Raw genomic sequence first — 18,683 nt, 5'->3', positions numbered from 1 at the left:
TTTCCCATATAAAAGTGACACACATTTGCGTGACCTTGATGTATCCCGTGGAACGTGTAATTATCCTGTTGTGCTCCTCCATGCCACACTGCATAAGAAGTGCCAACGGTAAAGATACAAGTAGAATAGACTCAATTGGACAATGCAGGGGCCTGAATACCTGGCATCCGGTTGCAGTAGACAATGTGATAATAGTCACCTGGTCTGTTTTCACATAAAATAAGGAGATTCATGCTTTCCACTGGACATAGTTGTGGATAAGAATAAGCAGGTACATGCTTTTGATCGGACATTTATGTGGATAATCAGGAAAAAGTCACAAAATAAAGACAATCATATTTGTTGGACATTGTAGTGGATAAGAAAAAAAACAGAATAAGGAAATGCATGCTTTTTATTGGACATTTTTGTGGATTATAAGAAAAAACTCACAAAATAAGGAGATGCATGATTTTCGTTGGACGTTATTGAGGATAATGAGCTAGTCTCTTTGAAGGCAAAATGAGGTTTGGACCTTTTTGCTGTGGAAAAAAAACAGAACCTTATGGACCTTATTCAATTTTAAAGAAGACCCCTGATATACTGCATATTCTATATAGTGTATTGTACAGTATAAGCATTTTCAATGGTTTTCTGTGGGACATTTTTTGGTCACAAGGAACAAATACGTCAGTTTTTGTGCAGAGTTTCCATTTTATGCTAATTTAAGGAACAGATGAGAACCTCAAGTGCATGAAAAATGAATATCTTCCTGCAACTTTCACCAGTATTCATTCAACACAGCCATAATCACTTGATCGAATGATTTTGTGTTCTGCGTTCTGATTGGCTGTAGACTTTTGCCAATCAATCTTAGGTCTGCCTGATTCCTGCTAGCGATCATACATGCAAGAGCGAAGGCAGAAGTTACGCGGCTGTAGGGCGCCTGGAATACTGTCAATGAATTTTCGGTTCATGGAGTACGACGAGGAGGAATATGTTTTAACAAGGATACAAAACGGCGGCAGGACAAGCCATGATCAGAGGAGTGAATACACGAGTCACTTTAATCATTTCTTGTGTCCAATCTCGTAAATTGATCTTTCAAATTCCAACGTAATTTGAATTGGTTATCTAGCAGGAACTCCGAGGAAAAAAAACTCACAAAATAAGGAGATACATGATTTTTATTGGACATTTTTGTGGATCATAAGAAAAAAAACTCACAAAATGAGATGCATTATTTTCGTTGGATATTGGTGTGGATAAGAAAAACAACCAGAATAGGGAGATACATGCTAAACAAAACTAACAATATAAGGAGATCCATGATTTTCGTTGGACATTGGTGACTCTACATTGTCCATAGGTATGAATGTGAGTGTGAATGGTTGTTTGTCTATATGTGCCCTGCCATTGGCTGGCGACCAGTCCAGGGTGTACCCCACCTGTCGCCCGAAGTCAGCTGAGATGGGCTCCAGCATGCCCCCGCGACTCTAAAGAGGAGAAGCGGTATAGAAAATGGATGGATGGATTGTTGTGGGTAATAAGAAAAAAAATGACAATGACTTCATTTGTTTTTACAGCTTTGATATTCAGAAATGGACGGTGCTGCTTGTGGCTGGTCCGTCGGGCACACCACCACCTTTATTTGCTTCTTATCTTAAAAGCCCAATCACCGTTTTTGCTTACTTATTTGCTAATTTAATGCCGTTCATTGTCCGCTGTCTGGTGTCACTAGACAATGCAGTCTCTCACTGCAGGCTAAGAGGTGTGTTTCGCTGCCAGGGCTCTACGCTTGCTGGCTCGTGTGCAGCAAAGTGAAGGTGTGAGTAATGCGGCACCGGGGTGAGTAATGGCTTGAATAACACGGTGCCTTCCCTCAGGTGGTGCGTGAGGCCCAGATGGTTTGCAAGAGGCTTACACGCAACAAACCGGAGGAAGGGCAGACTGGTGGAATCAGCTGCTGACATGTACACTGTGCAGGACATGCCTCACATCAGGTTTTAGCAGACCGAGGATTTGAATCTCTTTTGATTTTTTTTTTTTAGATGTTTTCCGGGTCGTCGGGCTTCCTCCTTCATCCCAAAAACACGCTTGTCTGGCTAATCGGAGGCTCTAAATTGTCCACAGGTGTAAATGTGAATGTGTCTGGTTGGCTGTTTGTGCCCTGCGATTGACTGGCAACCGGCCAGGCCCACCAGTGCATGAGGACAAGACAGTGCAGAACATTTCTTGGGATTAACTGCTTCACAACAGCTTAGGTCGCACACTTTCATACCACAGCTATGCAGGATTTTTAAAGAACATGTCATTTAGTGGGACCAGTCCAGGGTGTACCCCGCCTGTCGCCCGAAGTCAGCTGGGATAGGCTCCAGCATACCCCCGCGACCCTAATGAGGGTAAGCGGCATAGAAAACGGATGGATGGATGTCATTTAGTGTTGGGTTTTCCCGCTTTGTATCACCTTTGTAATTGGATCCTGAGCCAACAATGTAAGGCGTGTCAATGCTGTGCACAGTTTGTCCATGCAAAATGTTCTAGAAGCAGGCAGGACTTAAGCAAATAAAGACGTTCATATTTCCTTAGTAGTGCAATAAATACATAAAATTAGGGTGATGCATGTGATGACTTCCTGTACTGTAGACACACCCTTCTCTAGTCAAGGGGCGTCCAAACTTGCCATCCAGGGCCACATACTGAAGACTGAAAGGATGCGAGGGTCATTTTGATACTTTGTAAATTAACACATGTAGATATGCTAAGAAGTTATATCTTTTTTAAAAACTGCATCTCAGCTTTGTGATCTAGGTGAAAAAGCATATTATCCGTATGAACTTTGGTCTTTGCTTTTTTTTTTCCCCGTTTTTTGGGGGTTTTTTAAAAATTTTTCCAAATATTTCAACTTAAATAATCTTCGTAAATTGTCTTCTTGTATTATGACTTTACTCTCATTTTGCCTCTATTGCTATAATATTATCACTTCTATGAATAATGTTATTACACTTTTCCCCTACCTTTTCCTCCTGCCTAATTTTCAAAAAATTATAACTTAATTTTTAAATTAATTTAAAAATATATTTTTTTAAGTTTCTCATAATATTCTGACTTTAAAAAAAAAACAACCAAAAATTCATTGACAGTATTCCAGGCGCCCTACAGCTGCGTAACGTCTGCCTTCATTCAGCATGTGTGATCGCTAGCAGGAAACAGGCACACCTGCACGAAGGAGATTGATTGACAAAAGTCTACAGCCAATCAGAACGCAGAACACAAAATCATTCGATCAAGGGATTATGGCTGTGTTGAATGAATACTGGTGAAAGTTGCCGGAAGATATTCATTTTTAATACACTTCAGGTTCTCATCTGTTCCTTAAATTAGTGTGAAATGGCAACACTGAACAAAAACTAACATATTTGTTCCTTGTGACCATATCTATTTCAAGTTGAAGTCATTTTAAAAGAATTTTAGGAACCTCTTAAGGGTTGAAACTAAAATGTGTGATTCTGTGATGTGAATTACTTTGAGTCTGATGTCTTCCTTTGTGACTCGCGATGCTCCTATGTCCATAAATAACATTTATCTTTATTAAACTGTACTTTTACAGCTTCAAAGCGATTCTTTGTGCGTTGGGCTTTTGAGTTATGTTCAAGTCTTGCCAAAAAAAAACATTATTTCTTAGATTTGTACCCGTCCCGTATAAGAGCCGTAGTAACACTTGCAGGAAATGAAATATTTACACGCATTATTTGCAGTTTCCTGCAGCAACACAGATGTGAATCACTTTGATGCAGTCCCTATAAAACAAGTCATCTGTTACCTTCATGGTAGCCTGGGAAAAAACAGCACCGATGTGTTTGTTTGGAATTTCGACTTCAATTCGGTCCAAGTGACTCATGGAAGGTCAAATTTCTTGTACAGAAAACAAACAATTCAAATTAAAAATGGTGAAATTTTGTCAAAACGTTCACACCTGCTGTGTTGCTTGTGCTCTTACTTTTCCCACAAATACACCACATGGTGGCGCTGTTATTTACTCTCTCAATACCAAAGATGCATTTGTACTCTTTTGGAATCCTGAACGCCCGATCCCAAAGACACCTTTTCGATCCCAAAGATCCCAAAGAAATACATCTTTTACATTGTTTTGCAACACTAATGGATGCCACTTTTAGAGCAGTTTTAAGCCATATAAACGGCCACAAGGTGGCAGCAGTGCATGTGATAAGAGCTCGACGTGTGAATTTGAATGGAAAAAACTGTGTAGCGTGCAGAAGCTTGCGCATTGTCGGGAAATTTTAACACACACAGTTCCCTTCCAAATGTGAAAATTGTAAAGAGTTCATGGCGTTACGTTTGTAAATAAGTTATTTTGATGAAAACAACCCGTTTTTGTGTTATGTTGGTATAGTTGTTGAGATATTTGAGCTGTCTAAAAAGCAAAAAACATTTGTGTCAATGTGAAAGTTATGCTTGAAATGTATCTTTTGACAAAAAGCTCCTTTTTTAGTCGGAAACGGATATTTTCCTGAAACTTGCTGATTACTAAACAACGGAAAAAGGTAGAAACCAACTTTTTCCTTATGAAAGACAGGAGTCTAACCTTTCTTTTGGTAGGTTCCATGTTTATACAGCCTTAGGACACAATATTCTGTCTGCCTTGAAAGAAACACGTCTAAAATGAGCGGTACTGAAGGGGTCGTCTCTTTGAAAAATGGCTGGGATTGAATGAGTTATATCGAAGTTTGACCCCATAAGTTGGACTTGAAGCTTCTCACACGTCTCTCCAAATCACCCACTGTAACTTTACGGTGTTGTCCACACAAAATTTGGTTCAAAGACACATGCAACTCAAAAGATTGACAAAACGCCTCAAATCCAATTTTTTGGGGGGGAGGGGTTGTGCTTTTCCATAATTCCACACAAGACGCCTTACATAACGTCTTGATTCCAATGGTTAAAGGTATGTTCAGCTCCTGCCAAGACGCTTCATTCAGCAGATGTACACGACAACCTGTAATTCCCTCGTAAATAACGTGTATCACGAGTACTAGATGCAAAAAAAGATGCTAAGCCGTGTGCCACCCTGAAGCATCAGGACACGTACAAAAAACAAGACAAGGCAGGAAGACGAGGAATAGGGGACTAGTCTATGCACAAAAACGAAAACGGGAATAGTCAACCGTTAGTGCCGGTGGCCGCCGGGGAAGGAAGAGAGCCTTTTCGGTACTTGGCGGGGAACAAAGAAGCAATCTGGCATCTTGTTTGGGAACACCGCTAATTGGAAAGAGGCTGCAGGTGTGCCTCGTTGCTCCACCCCACGCCGGAAGTGAGAGGATCCGCAGAGGAAACAGGAGCAAAAAAGAAATAAATAAAAGGATGGAAAAACGTATTTTTTACACTTGTGAGACAATTAAAACAGTAGAAGTCGATGATGTCCCGCACATTTTGTCAGCAATTGAAGCCGAAAGCCGTGATTTATATGCTACCCAGACTTGTAGCAGACATAGAAAGTAAAACAAAACAAAAAATCCTCCCAAGGAAATGAAAGTCTCCCCTTGAACACAATATGTTGAAAGCACCATAGATCCTATCTCTCTGCATCACTTGTAAAATATTGCTTTTTGGGGAATGGTGGGGGAGGTAGCCTGGAACACAATCTCTCAGTACACAAAGTAACCTTCAGGCGAGGTTAGCTCATCAGTCCTAGCTCTTATTTCTATTGTGAAGCTTTCCTCAGCTTACTTGAAGGCTAGCAGCCATCTGTGGGCCTCTGCTTGTGCAAAATTGCCCCCTAGATGCAGTTTCTTGCTGCAGCTTTTTTGTCTTATTCCAAGGTTTCTGTCTTATTTCAAGGTCTCTACATGGATTTGACAAGGTACCTCACCTTGTTTGTGTACCCTTAACTTAAAATATATGAATTGGAAAGGCACACACCAGTCCATACAGTGGAACCTTGGTTAAGGTCAGTAATCCGTCCTCTAACCGAATCCATTTTTCCCATAAGAAATAATGTAAATCCAATTAATCTGTTCCGGAAAGCTGAAACTGTAAACCCAAAGCACACTTTTATAGTTTTACGATTAGCTTTACTTGCAGAAAACACAATGGAATGCATATAAATGACGAAAGAAAGGGATAAATGAAAGGTTACTTTTACTTTCATTGAAGACGTGATTGTTGACAAAGACACGATACGGCAGCGAGATCAACACGGACGCCACCTTCGTGTTTTGCCATGAGTTTTTTTCTTGAATTCAGTAGTTTCTCACCTCAAGTCTCTGCTTTTCTTTTGATCACGGCTGCAAAATAACCCCAAATGGAGCCAAAAAAAAGTTGCAAGTGCCAGCATTCGGTAAAGAAGGTGACAAACACTAGTGAATTCAAGAAACACTCATGGCAAAACACGAATGTGTTGATCTCGCTGCCAGATTGTCTTTCAATTTGTGTCAATCACGTCTTCAATGAAGGTAAAAATAACCTGAAATGTTCATTAATGCAAAACTGTAATTGTAAAGCTAGAAAAACGCCTTTTGTGTTAACATTCTTGAGGCTAGTGGCATAACTGTTAGTTAGCAAAGAGTCAACCGCTGATGACATCATAGACGGGTGACAAAGCCAACTCTGTAGTGGCAAGCTAATAGGATGCTAACGAGGATGTTTTGTGATAAAAATACATTAAGCACACAGACGGATGCACGCAGCGTTTGAACAACACGACAAGATGCGCGCCATGTTGTACTCTAACTGGAAAATGTACGCAAACCGCGGCAAAATTTTGGCGGAGGTTTTTGACAAAAGAGTTAAGCTATTCTTGTAAGAACTTAATTTTGGTTATTATCAAGAAAACCATGGAAGTTGCTAGATATCAGCTCTTAAATGCAACTCTTATGAGCTAGTTTTGTTATCATCATTATATTTGTCCAAACAAATGTACCAGGCATTACAAATGGATCAATAAACCGAAGAATCGAGGGTGGTCTGATCATTTGTTCTATGACTATAAATCCGATACAAAATTGAAGAGGAAGAAGTAATCTAATATGTATACGAATGAAAATCCACCCGATATCCTATGACAACAATACCATTTTTAAGGACGTCCCCACGGACTCTCCAAATCAAGCACAATGTCAGATTTTTGCATTGCTAAAATACGGGTTTTGTAACATTGCTAACCATTAGCCCCCACTGACGTTTGTCGCTGACTGGCGGCTAGTTAGCACAGCTCCAGGCTTTATTTTAAGCGACGTCTGCTTTTTACAAAGTTTTCCTCCGTTAAGTGGTGGGCTCATGTAGCGGGCGGCAGGTCAGAACAGGTCTCATGTCCATGAGCAAGGAGGTTGTTTTTTTAACATCCTCTCCAAAGTGGAACAAATAAGTGAGGGAGATGGTACAGTTGAATTTTCGCATGGTTGGTGGTCCCAAACTGGCTCTAGGGATATCATTATATCATTATGAAATAGTCTTCCATTATATGGGAAATTTAAGGACAAAATTCTCTGTGTGTAGAGACAAAAGGCCAAAACAGAGAAAAATGTTTTTGAAAATATTCCTGCATATATGAATATTATGTAATTTAATGCCGTTTAAATGCGATTCATGCGATTTGGATTTTGACATTCACTCATGAAATTGCTTCACCTCTTTCTCGTTATTGTACAATTTTTGATTTATTTGTGTTGTGGTCCCGGGTCTTGGGAATTTTTTAATGATTTAACATTTTAAAAACAGTGCTTGCTCTTCATCTCAGCCGTTTTGCCGATCTGAGTGCTTCCACAGAAATGTGCGTATGATTTAATGCCAGCTGAGCCCACTGTGATGTGTGTGTGTGTGTGTGTGTGTGTGTGAGGGGGCGGAGCATGTGGGAGGTTCATTCATGGAGCCAAGGCTCATGCATGTTAAAAAGGCCACACGGCAGAGGGAATATAACCGAAGGCTTGTTTGTCATATTAACATGAACACACACACACATTCAAAACGTCCCCTTGTGCGACTGTGTCACTTACAATACACCTACACCTTCCTACAAGCCCCGAAATACACCCATCCATCCATCTTCTATGTCGCCATCCCAGCTGACTTCGGGCGAGAGGCGGGGTACACCCCGGACTGGTTGCCAGCCAATCGCAGGGCACATATAGACACACAACCATTCACACTCACATTCATACCTACGGACAATTTAGAGTCTCCAATTAACCTAACATGCATGTTTTTGGAATGTGGGACGAAACCGGAGAAAACCATGAAACAAAATGTGGAAATACACATGAAAATAAAATAAAGTACAGGTCACACGGGTTCACAGCTGCCATCCCACCTCATAGCCCGAACGTTATGTCAAAGTATGCTCGCTGCGACCGGCAGTTACAGAAGAGGAGCACTCATCACTCGCATGAGACGCAAACAGGCTGACAGGCTTAATGCGCACGTCTCTCAAACAAACATCGCCTTCATCTTTTCGTCCGCCTCGGGGAGAACAACAAAACTCCCAACTATTAAAATGAGTTTGGGTTAAAGATAATACAGATAATGGGATTGCCTTCGGGGATGTCCCGCGGTAAACAAACACACGCTAAATGTGATCTGTGAAGCTTGTTTGCAAAAAAAAAAAAAGAGGCTTCGCTACACATCTTAAAACTGTCTAAATTCCAGCATCAGCATAATGAAGACACAACACCGAAAGTTTCAGATGCAAATCTTACGCAGATTTTTATTCTCATAATTAGGTCAAGTTAATGGCGAGTACACCCTTTTTCTTGTCTTATTTTCAGTCCACATAAACATACAGAAACCTTTCTTTTTTTCCTCTTCCCCTACGTACGTTTCCCCAACTGTCGTTCTCACCATCCTACAACCACCGCGTCTCCGTGTCCAAACACCATCTGTTCTCTTCTGCTCCCAGACGACGTGCTTTCCTCCGTTTGCGTTTGAATCCCGTCTCGAAGGACACATCGAGCGTGTCGTGCATCCCAGTCCCCTCTGGTGCAAAGTAGCGTCCACAACTTCAACCCCCATGCAAGATGCTACACTGAAAAAGTTCATCGTCTCCTTGGAAAGCCAAACGTGGCTCAGTTAAAAAAAAAAAAAAAAAAAAAAAAATTGGCTCCCCAAGCAAGGACTCCCTTTGGTGTGTTTTGACATCCAATGTGTGTTTGGATTTTAAATAACGCCTGACGTGAACGCCAAAACTTAAACGGCGACCGTGTCCTGACATTTGTCATTGGAGGAATGTATAAAAATAAGACATATTGTCATTCACCTTCACAGAGATACTTGTATGGTACATCTTAAATTATTTATAACGGGGTTGTCTTCCTGTATTACCTTAACACATGCGCTACCTAAAAGCTAAAACAGTGCTCCTTTATTTTACCTAAAAATACCACATTTAGAATATAAAAATGTAAAACTCCTCCACACCCGCTTCTACTGCAGGAAAAAAAATGCTTAAATATTCATGGTAAACAAGGTTTAAAGGGATTAGAGACCAGCTAACACATGACAGTGCTTCATGTGTCAGGGCAGACGTCCATGGCAGGGTTTCTAAGCCAAGCCTTCCCAACGTTCATTGTTAGTTTGTACTCCGTGTATCCGCCAATGATACATCATACAGTATATTGTACAGTGGAACCTGTATTAAGTCGACGCCCCTCGGACTGCTCACGTCGACATAAGCGAAACGGAAACACGCCTGAATGGGCGAGAATAAGGGATTTTTGTTTGCTGATATGGTTTTCCTTCATTTTTATTTGCATTCTTTTGTTTTTCTACAGTATTTTATACTCTTAGCAAACAGCTGCTGTGCTAATTTCCTTCTATGTCTTGACTACAATGACAATAAAGCTTTTGTACACGCGCAGATCTTTCCTCCAGTGGCTACCAATCTATGGGTGCATTTTGGTAGTTGCTGTTGTAGGATCCAGGTTAAGCTTACTTTGCACTGAACAGGAAGTCACTGTGTGCACGTTTTAATGTTGTCGTGGGCACTCTATAGTAATAAGAAGCACACAGTGGACCAGGACTTAGTGAGTCGACATCAACAAAGAAATGACCCCTTTGGGTCTCAGATTTTGTGTCTCCAAAAGCGACTATGTATGCTATGTCAACTTAAGCGGGCACTTTTTGGTAAAAATAAGATCTTGTTGGAGTGGGGCTTGTCGACATAAGCAGGGTGGACTTAAAACGGGTTCCAGTGTATTAGGTTTGGGAAAGCCTGCTCTGTGGGATGGACTTAAAAAGGAGGGGTGAGGTAAACAGCTGCCAAAGAGGACAGTAACACGGAACACTGCTGCAAGGGTACGCACACGCTGACACACATAAATACAAGTCCCACGCTTTTACGTGTTTCTGTACAAAAAAAAAAAGTTTTCTCCATCCCGCGTCACACCATCGTCTCTTTTCTCTTCCCTAAAGAATAAAGAGACTTCTTGTCCTTTTTGGTTTTGTGAGATGCTGGTGATGTTGGCGATGCTGATGATGCTGATGAGGGGGATGGAGGACTCTGGGATGACGGGCTCGGGCTTGTGTCGCCGCAGGGGGAGCTGGGCGCGGACTGACACAGCCGCTGCGGGCAGTTCTCATCCGTCTCCTCCATGTGGACGATGGCGGACACGGAGGACGGGCGGCGCTTGGAGCGGGCGTCCGTCACTTCACGCGGGGCGGGCGAGGGGGGCTCACCGTGGGGCCGGTAGATGGAGATGGCGGCGCGGAGACAGTTGAGCCACTGCTGCTTGTGGAAGACGTCGTTCACCTGCAGTGTGTGTGACTGGGCCTGGCTCGGGTCTTGGGAGCGCACCCGGAAAATGTTCTTGGCTGGAATGAAAAAAAAAAGTCTTAGAACCGGTCCTGAAATCAAGAATAATTATGACGCGGGACACAAGCCTCACCTTTGTCTGCGTTGCTGAAGGCGCCTCTGAAGGAACCGCCCATCCTGACGTCGCCGTCTTGCAGGTCGTCCAACACTAGATCCTGCACGGGAATCGGCTGGCGGTACACTTGGAAGCACTGGCGCTCGTTTCGGGTGACTGAGCGAGTCAGAACAAGCAGCTCGGTGAACAGGAACACGTGGAGCTTCTGCATAGGAGACCAGGATTTTTTTCAATGACTACTTCCTGTTTCAACTGTCATATTTCATGACTGTTTAGCTCGGCTTGTTGGGAGCAGATCATGTCTTTTATAGCAGGGGTGTCCAATGTTTCAGATGCAGGGGCCATTTTGATATTTTTTATTTTGTAAAAAAAAAAGACTAAAGTCAAGGCTTGTCAGCTTTGTGTTATTTTGTAGCTGAAAAGTGATTACTTTTATTGTTATGAACTTGTTCATGTTACATTAGGCCTTTTTGCTATTTTCTTTTGTTTTTTTTTGTTTATTTTATGTAGAATGTGCGGCACGGCGATAAAAAAATGAGCAAATTTTGTAAATAAAAAGATGTATAGCCTTGTGTAATAGGTACGACGGAGTATTAGGGCCTCATTGGAAAAAAAAAAATCTGAGATATAAAATCGGAAATTTACGAGGACAAAAAAATCGGAAATTCACGAGGAAAAAAAGTCGTAATATTACCTTTGGCCACATAAGGCTCCCCTTTTCATAGCTGTCTCAGGCAATGCCTGTAAAAAAACGACTTTATTGTCGTAATAAGTTTTTGTCTGGTAAATTTACAACTTCATTCTCATAAATTTACGATTTATTCTCAATCTCAGATTATTTTAATACTCCGTCGTAACAGGCATTGCCTGAGACAGCTATGAAAAGGGGCTGCTTACGCCTTGGGCATGTGGAGGGGGCGGGATAAGGAAGGCGGAAGTCACAAGGGCTAGTCGTGCTGATCTCTTTGTGCTCAACTGCTTTGTTATGCTGCCACGTTATAAATAAAAGCTTGTCTAAAGCAAGAGAAAAGGTTCCTTCCTACGCGACGTTTTCCCTCTCACACGAGGACACGTAATATTACGACATTATTGCTGTAATATTACCACTTTTTTCCCTAAATTTACGAGAAAAAAAGTCGTAAATTTACGCCGGTTATGATGTTTGTTTTAGTTGCATTTGTTGAATTTTATTTCTGCATTGTGCTGCGAGCCGATTAAAAAAAACAGGCCGCAAATAGCTCTTGTCTCACTTTGGAGACCCTTGTTTTATCAGGCTCATTGAACTCATGATTGGCATTCAGGACAAAACTATTCAAGCACTTTAATGCTGCATTTTGAGCGCCATTTGCTAACAAGATGACGCAAAAACGACAGAATTTTAAAGATTGGGGCAAAAACCCAACAAATTTTGGTGTAAATGCGGTAAAATCTGTGGTAACTTCAGAAACAAAAAGCTATGTCAAAGGGAAAATGGATCAAATCTATGAGTGGCCTTTCCAACAAGGGAATTCACTTCTCATCGTTCCAGTCTGCTTGCATCAGGAGCACTATGTAGCAGGAGCACTTTGTAATACGGATCGGACTGGATCTGTACGGTTTTCTTGTGATATTTCTTATGATATCGTGATATAATTGTATTTTCTTATGGTAGCAGGTTGCTTACCGTCCCACTCTTGTTACGAAGCTCCCCGTGACACAGCAGGCTTTTGCACTGTTCGATGCGAGGGTCTCGCTGCCGGTCGTCCAGATACTCCAGCTTGTCGATGTAGTACAAGCATTCAGACTCGCCCTTCTTCAGGTTGATGTCTGACAGCACACCTTGGATGATGGTGATCTGAAGAAAAGGATGCAGTGTTGGGGGGGGTTGTTTAGCAAACCTTCCAATGTGGGAATGTTCACAATGTCTTAAGGGTGTTTCCTTACTGCTTGTTCTAAGCTGGCGGTGTCTGGATGCTCTGGTGGAGTGTGTCTGAGGATCTCTTTGAGCAGCAGTGGGTACTTGACCAGGCGGGAGCGCGGGATGTCCAGGAAGCTCCAGAGATCCAACTTCCTGCTGAAGGGTGATTCCAGGCAGCGCTGCAGGAAGTCCTGCACCCGCCGGTCCTGTTTCTTCTGGTCCAGGAGCGCCTTAGCCGCTAACTGGTTGCTGCAGTACTCCTTGTAAGCGTCGAGCCTGGGTAGCTACACAAAGGCAGAGGTCTTCCTTTAGCACATTTTAACGACGTCTTCTACACTTGATGCTGAAATGTAGCTTACCCAATTGACGACAATCTGACCGATCTGTCCCACGGTTCCGTTGGAGCCTGTTGCTTTGGAGAGCTGTGCCAGCAAATCCTCATGCAGGGGGATGTAGGCGTCCAGGTCGCCAAAAATGTGAGAGAGCTCCTCTTCGGACATGATGGAGAGCTTCAGCATTGGGTCATGGTACGCCTGCAGAAAGGGGGCGAAATTGTTTAAGAAACTGGAGCCAGCTAAAAATAGCTTTTGAAAAGAAGCGCAGACAAAAGATAAATTCCTGGCTTTTTATAGCCCCCGGCTTGATCACAAGGAGGGCCCGCCAGGCTTTGATTTAATCTGTTTGCTTTTTGAGTACAAACCTTGCGTGCGAGTTGGAGGTCCTCAATCAGGTCCTGTTCTCCGCGAGACAGCTCAAATATGGCCTGAGCGAAAAGAGGAGGGAGAGTACACATGAATCAGGCTTTTTTTTATTATTACAACAACCCAATACCCCACTGACTAGAACTCCAGACCGCACTGTGTGCCAAGCGACTGAAATCTCTCTGGCCGCCATCTTCGCCTCCCTTACTCGCGTTTGAAAGTTTATAGCCGCTGACAGCTGGCAAATATGTCTGACATAAAAGTAAGTGGGGGTTGGCCTTGTTGGCTTGTCAGTTCTATGTGAAACTGCACAGACTGGGAAATGGGCCCTATAAGGCTTTTCCATTGAAAGTATTTGACACAAATACTGCGGGGATACGTGAAACTAGTCTGGGAGATATTTAAGTTTGCTGTCTGGATTTTTCGCCCACACTGAACTCCTCACCTCCTGCCGCTTGATCTCTTTGGCGGTTAAGGTCCCCTTCTGGTGCACGTCTAGCGTCTCTGACCACAGCGTACTGTTTCTCCTTTTAGGTGGCGTGGGGGCCGCCGCCTTGCTACAAGGCTTCTGGGGCATGCCCGGCGACTTGCCATCGCTCCGGAAGGAGGCCTGTGGATGGGAAAGCCCAACATGTCAGACGTACTGTATGACGTGTTGCAGCCATTTAAGGGATGTCACAACACCTACCTGGATGCTTTGGCCGAAGCGCCGGACGGCCCCATTCTTCACCGGAGAAATGAGGTTGGCTAACGACGTCACCCTGCCGAGAGGACGGACACGCTTGTTGCTGGGTTCCTGGAAAGAGCGGGAAAAAGGTTAGTTAAGGAAGGAGTTGGGTTCTGGACATCTGGGGGGGCCCTGAACAGGATTTGGCTCGGTGTCCTACGGCTAGTTAAAGACTGATGATGGCAGTGTGTGGAGGTCCCCTCAGCAGTTGCTTACACCTGGTCGAGGCTCGCTCCTCCCCCTCCAAATCCTCCTGCATATCTTAATCTATACCTCAAAAAAACCTACCGTACACTGTTGACACGACTCGTTCAGAGGGTGTCCAGCCCACCTTCCGATTTCAAATCGACATTGAAGTCATGTTTGCTCGCTGAGTTCATGCTCCGGAAAACACTGCCCCTAGTGCTTTGGCAGAGAATTGCATGTCACACGCTTAACCCCAACAAAGTGCTAGAAAAGGATCAAGACGGCAGCATAACCCAGACTTTCGGTCACGTTTTGGGAGAAGGTCCACAGACTCCCTTGTGACTTCCATGTGATCAAACCCACCAATAAAGTCATAAATCCTTTTTATTGACTCATCTTCCAGGCTTTGGAGCCAGGAAATAGGAGATGGCGATCAGGGCTTCAGGCAGACTGGCAGAGCATGCAGGGCAGACAGAAATATTGCATATTGGGAATATGGAGACCCAAAGCGGTTTCGGCAGCTGTTGGTTCCATCATGCAAGAGGCAGCCCACCAAAGTGTAAAGACCCCCTCTGAGTGCTGATCTGCAAGGGAAAGGGGGTCTGGAGGCATGCCAGGAATGCACGAGACACCACTCTCAGCTGTTCAACATCCTTTCCCCCCGTGCACGCTCTGCGACTATCTGCCTGACAACAAGCCCTCTTGGAGTGTATCAAATGTGGGGGAGATAAATGCTTCCCCGTGGCTTGCCGCCGCTCTTTGACTTCCTTTTCCAGACACACAAGGCAGTGTAAGGCAAGCGTGTCGGGCTCTAACGAAAAACAGACCACCAGTCACGGTGGATCTGGGAGAAGGAGCCGCGGACGTCGTAAAAACATGAAGTGAATCTGTAACCCGGCTTGAGTGTTTCCATGTGCGGCCATGTTTACAGTGCTCCTGCAAGTTGACACAGGTTCTTTAACAGGGCTCGCGTGAGAGCACTACACCTGGGCCAGGTAAACCCCCACCGCCCAACCCCCCGAATTGTTAATTCCAAGGGGAGCTGCTCGGCTGCATGCCAACAAAAACAATAACAGAGATGCTGAAGTAATGCTTTCTGCCTGCAGAAGGTAGTTGGCCAGGTTTGCAAAAACTCTGACCTGTGTCGCTTGTCCTCACACACACCAAAAGGGTTGTGAGACACATCTGTGGAAGCCATCAGCACACTTCCAGGTCTCAGACACAACTTTACACGTCCTCTAGCGGCAGGGCTGCTGTTACCTTTGCAGACAATGGGAATACAACAAAACACCACAGGTTAGAGAAGCGTGGCAGGGGGGTCTAGAGTCAATATTGGAACAGCAAGCTTTTCCTGTCTTTTGGGGAGCAAGGGGGGAGGGCTCGTCCAACATGACAAAAAGGTCAATGCTCCTGGTCTTTGTGCATCAGTTTGAGGTCAAACAATACTTGCAATTTGACCTGCAAGTTCCTAAACACCATTCATCTTCCATTTGCTACTGCAGCGTACAACTACAGTCTATGGGAAAATGCATACAGTTGCACACGTGTCGCTCCCCTCGAACTCCTACCAAAGCTAATATTACAACCTCAGTTTTAGAAGGGGTTGGGCTCAGATCCCGAGCTTTGATCTACCCCTTAAATGTGGACTGTGCCCGAAAACTCCAGATGTGCCTTCTGCTTTTAGAACAAAGCGTAGCTGAAACCAGACCTCAAATGACAGAGCTAAGGTCATCAATAAGTCAGTTCTTTTTGCCTCACTTGTGAAAGTCTGGGAACTCATTGCTGGTGAATTGCCTCCAGACTTCTCCAAACCTCAGCAGATTTACAGTCAGTAAAACCACACTGAGGGAAGTAGCCCTTAAAGTGGGAAGGCGAGCGCATTTTTATTGGCGAACCTGTTTGTGAACCAACACATCAAGTCTTGGTCCACCGCTTTTGTGGACCCAATGAAAAATGGGTCCATTTCTCCCGGATGCGTTGTGAACTTCAACATTATCGCTCGCAGGATTTTGCAAAAGCAGATTTGCTGTTATGTCCAAATGAATGAAAACAACAAAGGCAAACATTAAAGGAACTGTGATTATACTCAAAGCTTTGGCATACAACCACAGACGGATCCTTTCTTCTTTCACTGAACATCTTTCACAAATGGAGGAAAACAAAAAGCCTTTATTATCGGCCATCTTCCTCATGTCTGTGGCCAAAGTCGCAAGTAAATGTGCACGCAATGGCTAGTTCCACTCATGCCAGCTGCTTGTGTCTATGTGAGTCAGCCAATCCGAGGGATGCCAACTCTTAACGGGTTCCGCAGTATTTCTTATTTCTCCACCAGGCCATTGTTTGTGGTACTTTGACTTTGCTGAATACACAGAGATCGCTCCATATCCCACCAAGCTCCCCGCTGGGCTGAATATTTAAGGAAAGACGGCTAATACACAAAACTGTGTGTGTGTAAGTGGGGGGTTAGCCAATGGTTCAAAGTCCTGAAGCCATTGAGGGAACACGCATAAGTGAGATAAAAATCCGGATAGGCACTGACACACTTTTGCAAGCAAGCATCTCTTGGTTTTTCAACTCACCTCCGACTCTTTGTGGACTTGGTTCTGGTAGTCTATCACTTGCAGAGTCCGTTTGATAGGCACCAAGCTACCCAGTTCATCGTAAGCCACCATAGCTTTCAGTAAAAACACAGTATCCTCTTTTTGTTTGTAATCCGTAGTCCGTCTCTTCCAAGTATTCCACAGAAAAAAAAATGAATTAAGTAATAAATAATAATAAAAAAAAACCCTCCCCTACTGGGATTGAACTATTAGAGGAGTTCCACTCATACAGGCTTTGCTAAACGTTGGTCTGGTTGGGACAGAAGGCGGGAGGGATTTATAGAGGGTGAGTACGCAGGGGAGGAGACAACCCTCATGGCTGCAAATGAGGCGGGGTCAGATTGCAGGCAGGAGAAAAAGACACTAAGACGCGACCCACATGTTTTGTTGTTGCACCCACTCGGGACGAAATAACACCAGTGAGAAAATGGTGAAATCCCAGGTAAAGTTTAATGCTAAACAGAGTTTTTGATGGGGGCAAGGGAGAGCTGGTGCAACATTGAACCTTGTGCAGCATACGTGACGAGGTGCTCATACTTGGTTTAGGTGGGGGCAGACAAGATAACATGAATAATAACTGAATGGTTGAGTTGTGAGAAGGAAATTTCACCTTTTAAATGTTGCAATTAAATGAGGGGAAAAAGCCAACATTTACAATGTAAATGCTTCTTTAGAATTTAGGGAGGAAAATGAAAAAATATTGAAAATAATTATCTAAATAAAATAAATGCTCATTACAACACTATAGGAGTAGATGGAGCAGAGTTAGTGAAACTGCTGTAACAGTAATTTATTATCTAATAAACTATATTACAGCTAAATCAGTTATTCAGCTACAATTTTTAAATAATAGAATACACATGTTATTGTAATAAAATAAAAAAAATACATATATTAATGCATGTGGATCACAAACAAGGAGCAGAGTTCGTGAAACAGTCAGCAACGTAATATCTGGTAACATAAACCATGATATATTACATACCAACTGTATTAAAATATTCAAGTACATAGAAAATAAATAATACATATGAAAGTATGTGGAGTTATTTCCTAACAATGTATTATCTAATAACAATATTACAGGTAAATAATGTATTCAGATACATTTTTTATTAACATTAAATGTTATTGTAGTAAAATAAAAAAAAAAATAAAAAAACGAATGCATGAATGAATGAATGAATGAATGAAAAATGAATGCATGTGCATCAGAAACAAGGAGCAGCGTTAGTGAAAGTTAGTCACAAGAGGGCAATTTAATATCTAGTAACACAAAACAAATAATATAGAGAAGTTATTCAGACGCAATTTTTCTAAATAATTACAAATTTTATTATAATTTTTAAAGGAATTAAAAATAAATAATAAATAAAGGTGTGTGGATTTATGTAATTCATAATGTTAGTCATGTCAATATATTATCTAATAAGGCGTAGTTAATATTACAGCTAAATAATTATATTAAGATGACATTTTTGAAATAATTACATCAAAATAATAAAAAAATAACTGAATAATACATAAATACATGTATGTGAATTTATTTGATTAATAACATTGTATTGTCTAATAACATAAAGCATATTTAATGTTACAGCTCAAAGATTTAGTATGCTGCAATTTTTAAATAATCAAATATAAATGGAATTATAATAAAATCAAATGCATACAATTAGAATAAAATTCAATTCTAATAAAAAAAAATATAAATAC

General features: G+C 42.5%; 1 protein-coding gene and 1 long non-coding RNA gene across 5 annotated transcripts in view; one reads left to right on the top strand and one right to left on the bottom strand.

Moving 5' to 3' along the window:
• LOC129195086 (uncharacterized) overlaps nucleotides 1-18,683 on the top strand; it is a 123,728-nt gene that overhangs the window by 43,153 nt on the left and 61,892 nt on the right. The window lies entirely within an intron of this gene.
• Nucleotides 7,637-17,239, bottom strand: net1 (neuroepithelial cell transforming 1). Of its 2 annotated transcripts, none has more exons than XM_054800805.1 (9): nucleotides 15,507-15,876; nucleotides 14,143-14,250; nucleotides 13,900-14,064; nucleotides 13,454-13,516; nucleotides 13,113-13,286; nucleotides 12,780-13,037; nucleotides 12,520-12,690; nucleotides 10,875-11,061; nucleotides 7,637-10,800 (listed from the first exon to the last, which is right to left on the bottom strand). In XM_054800805.1, exons 3-9 carry the CDS (start codon nucleotides 14,029-14,031, stop codon nucleotides 10,370-10,372), a joined length of 1,416 nt encoding a protein of 471 aa, XP_054656780.1. In that variant the 5' UTR covers nucleotides 14,032-14,064; nucleotides 14,143-14,250; nucleotides 15,507-15,876; the 3' UTR covers nucleotides 7,637-10,369. The 2 variants fall into 2 exon arrangements, with proteins under 2 accessions (XP_054656780.1, XP_054656777.1); XM_054800802.1 differs by lacking the exon at nucleotides 15,507-15,876 and adding an exon at nucleotides 16,947-17,239 and having other exon boundaries at nucleotides 7,639-10,800.

This window comes from Dunckerocampus dactyliophorus, chromosome 15 (genome assembly GCF_027744805.1).
Source record: "Dunckerocampus dactyliophorus isolate RoL2022-P2 chromosome 15, RoL_Ddac_1.1, whole genome shotgun sequence".
NCBI classification, from domain to species: Eukaryota; Metazoa; Chordata; class Actinopteri; order Syngnathiformes; family Syngnathidae; genus Dunckerocampus; species Dunckerocampus dactyliophorus.
This window is presented reverse-complemented; position numbering and strand designations above follow the sequence as displayed.

Coding starts and splice junctions, on each gene's coding strand:
- net1 (XM_054800802.1), bottom strand. CDS start 17,039: ATGGTGGCTTACGATGAACTGGGTAGCTTGGTGCCTATCAAACGGACT. Junction 14,251..16,946: donor AAGTCCACAAAGAGTCGGAG/GTGAGTTGAAAA, acceptor CGCTCTTTCCAG/GAACCCAGCAACAAGCGTGT. Junction 13,517..13,899: donor AAGAGATCAAGCGGCAGGAG/GTGAGGAGTTCA, acceptor CTTTTCGCTCAG/GCCATATTTGAGCTGTCTCG.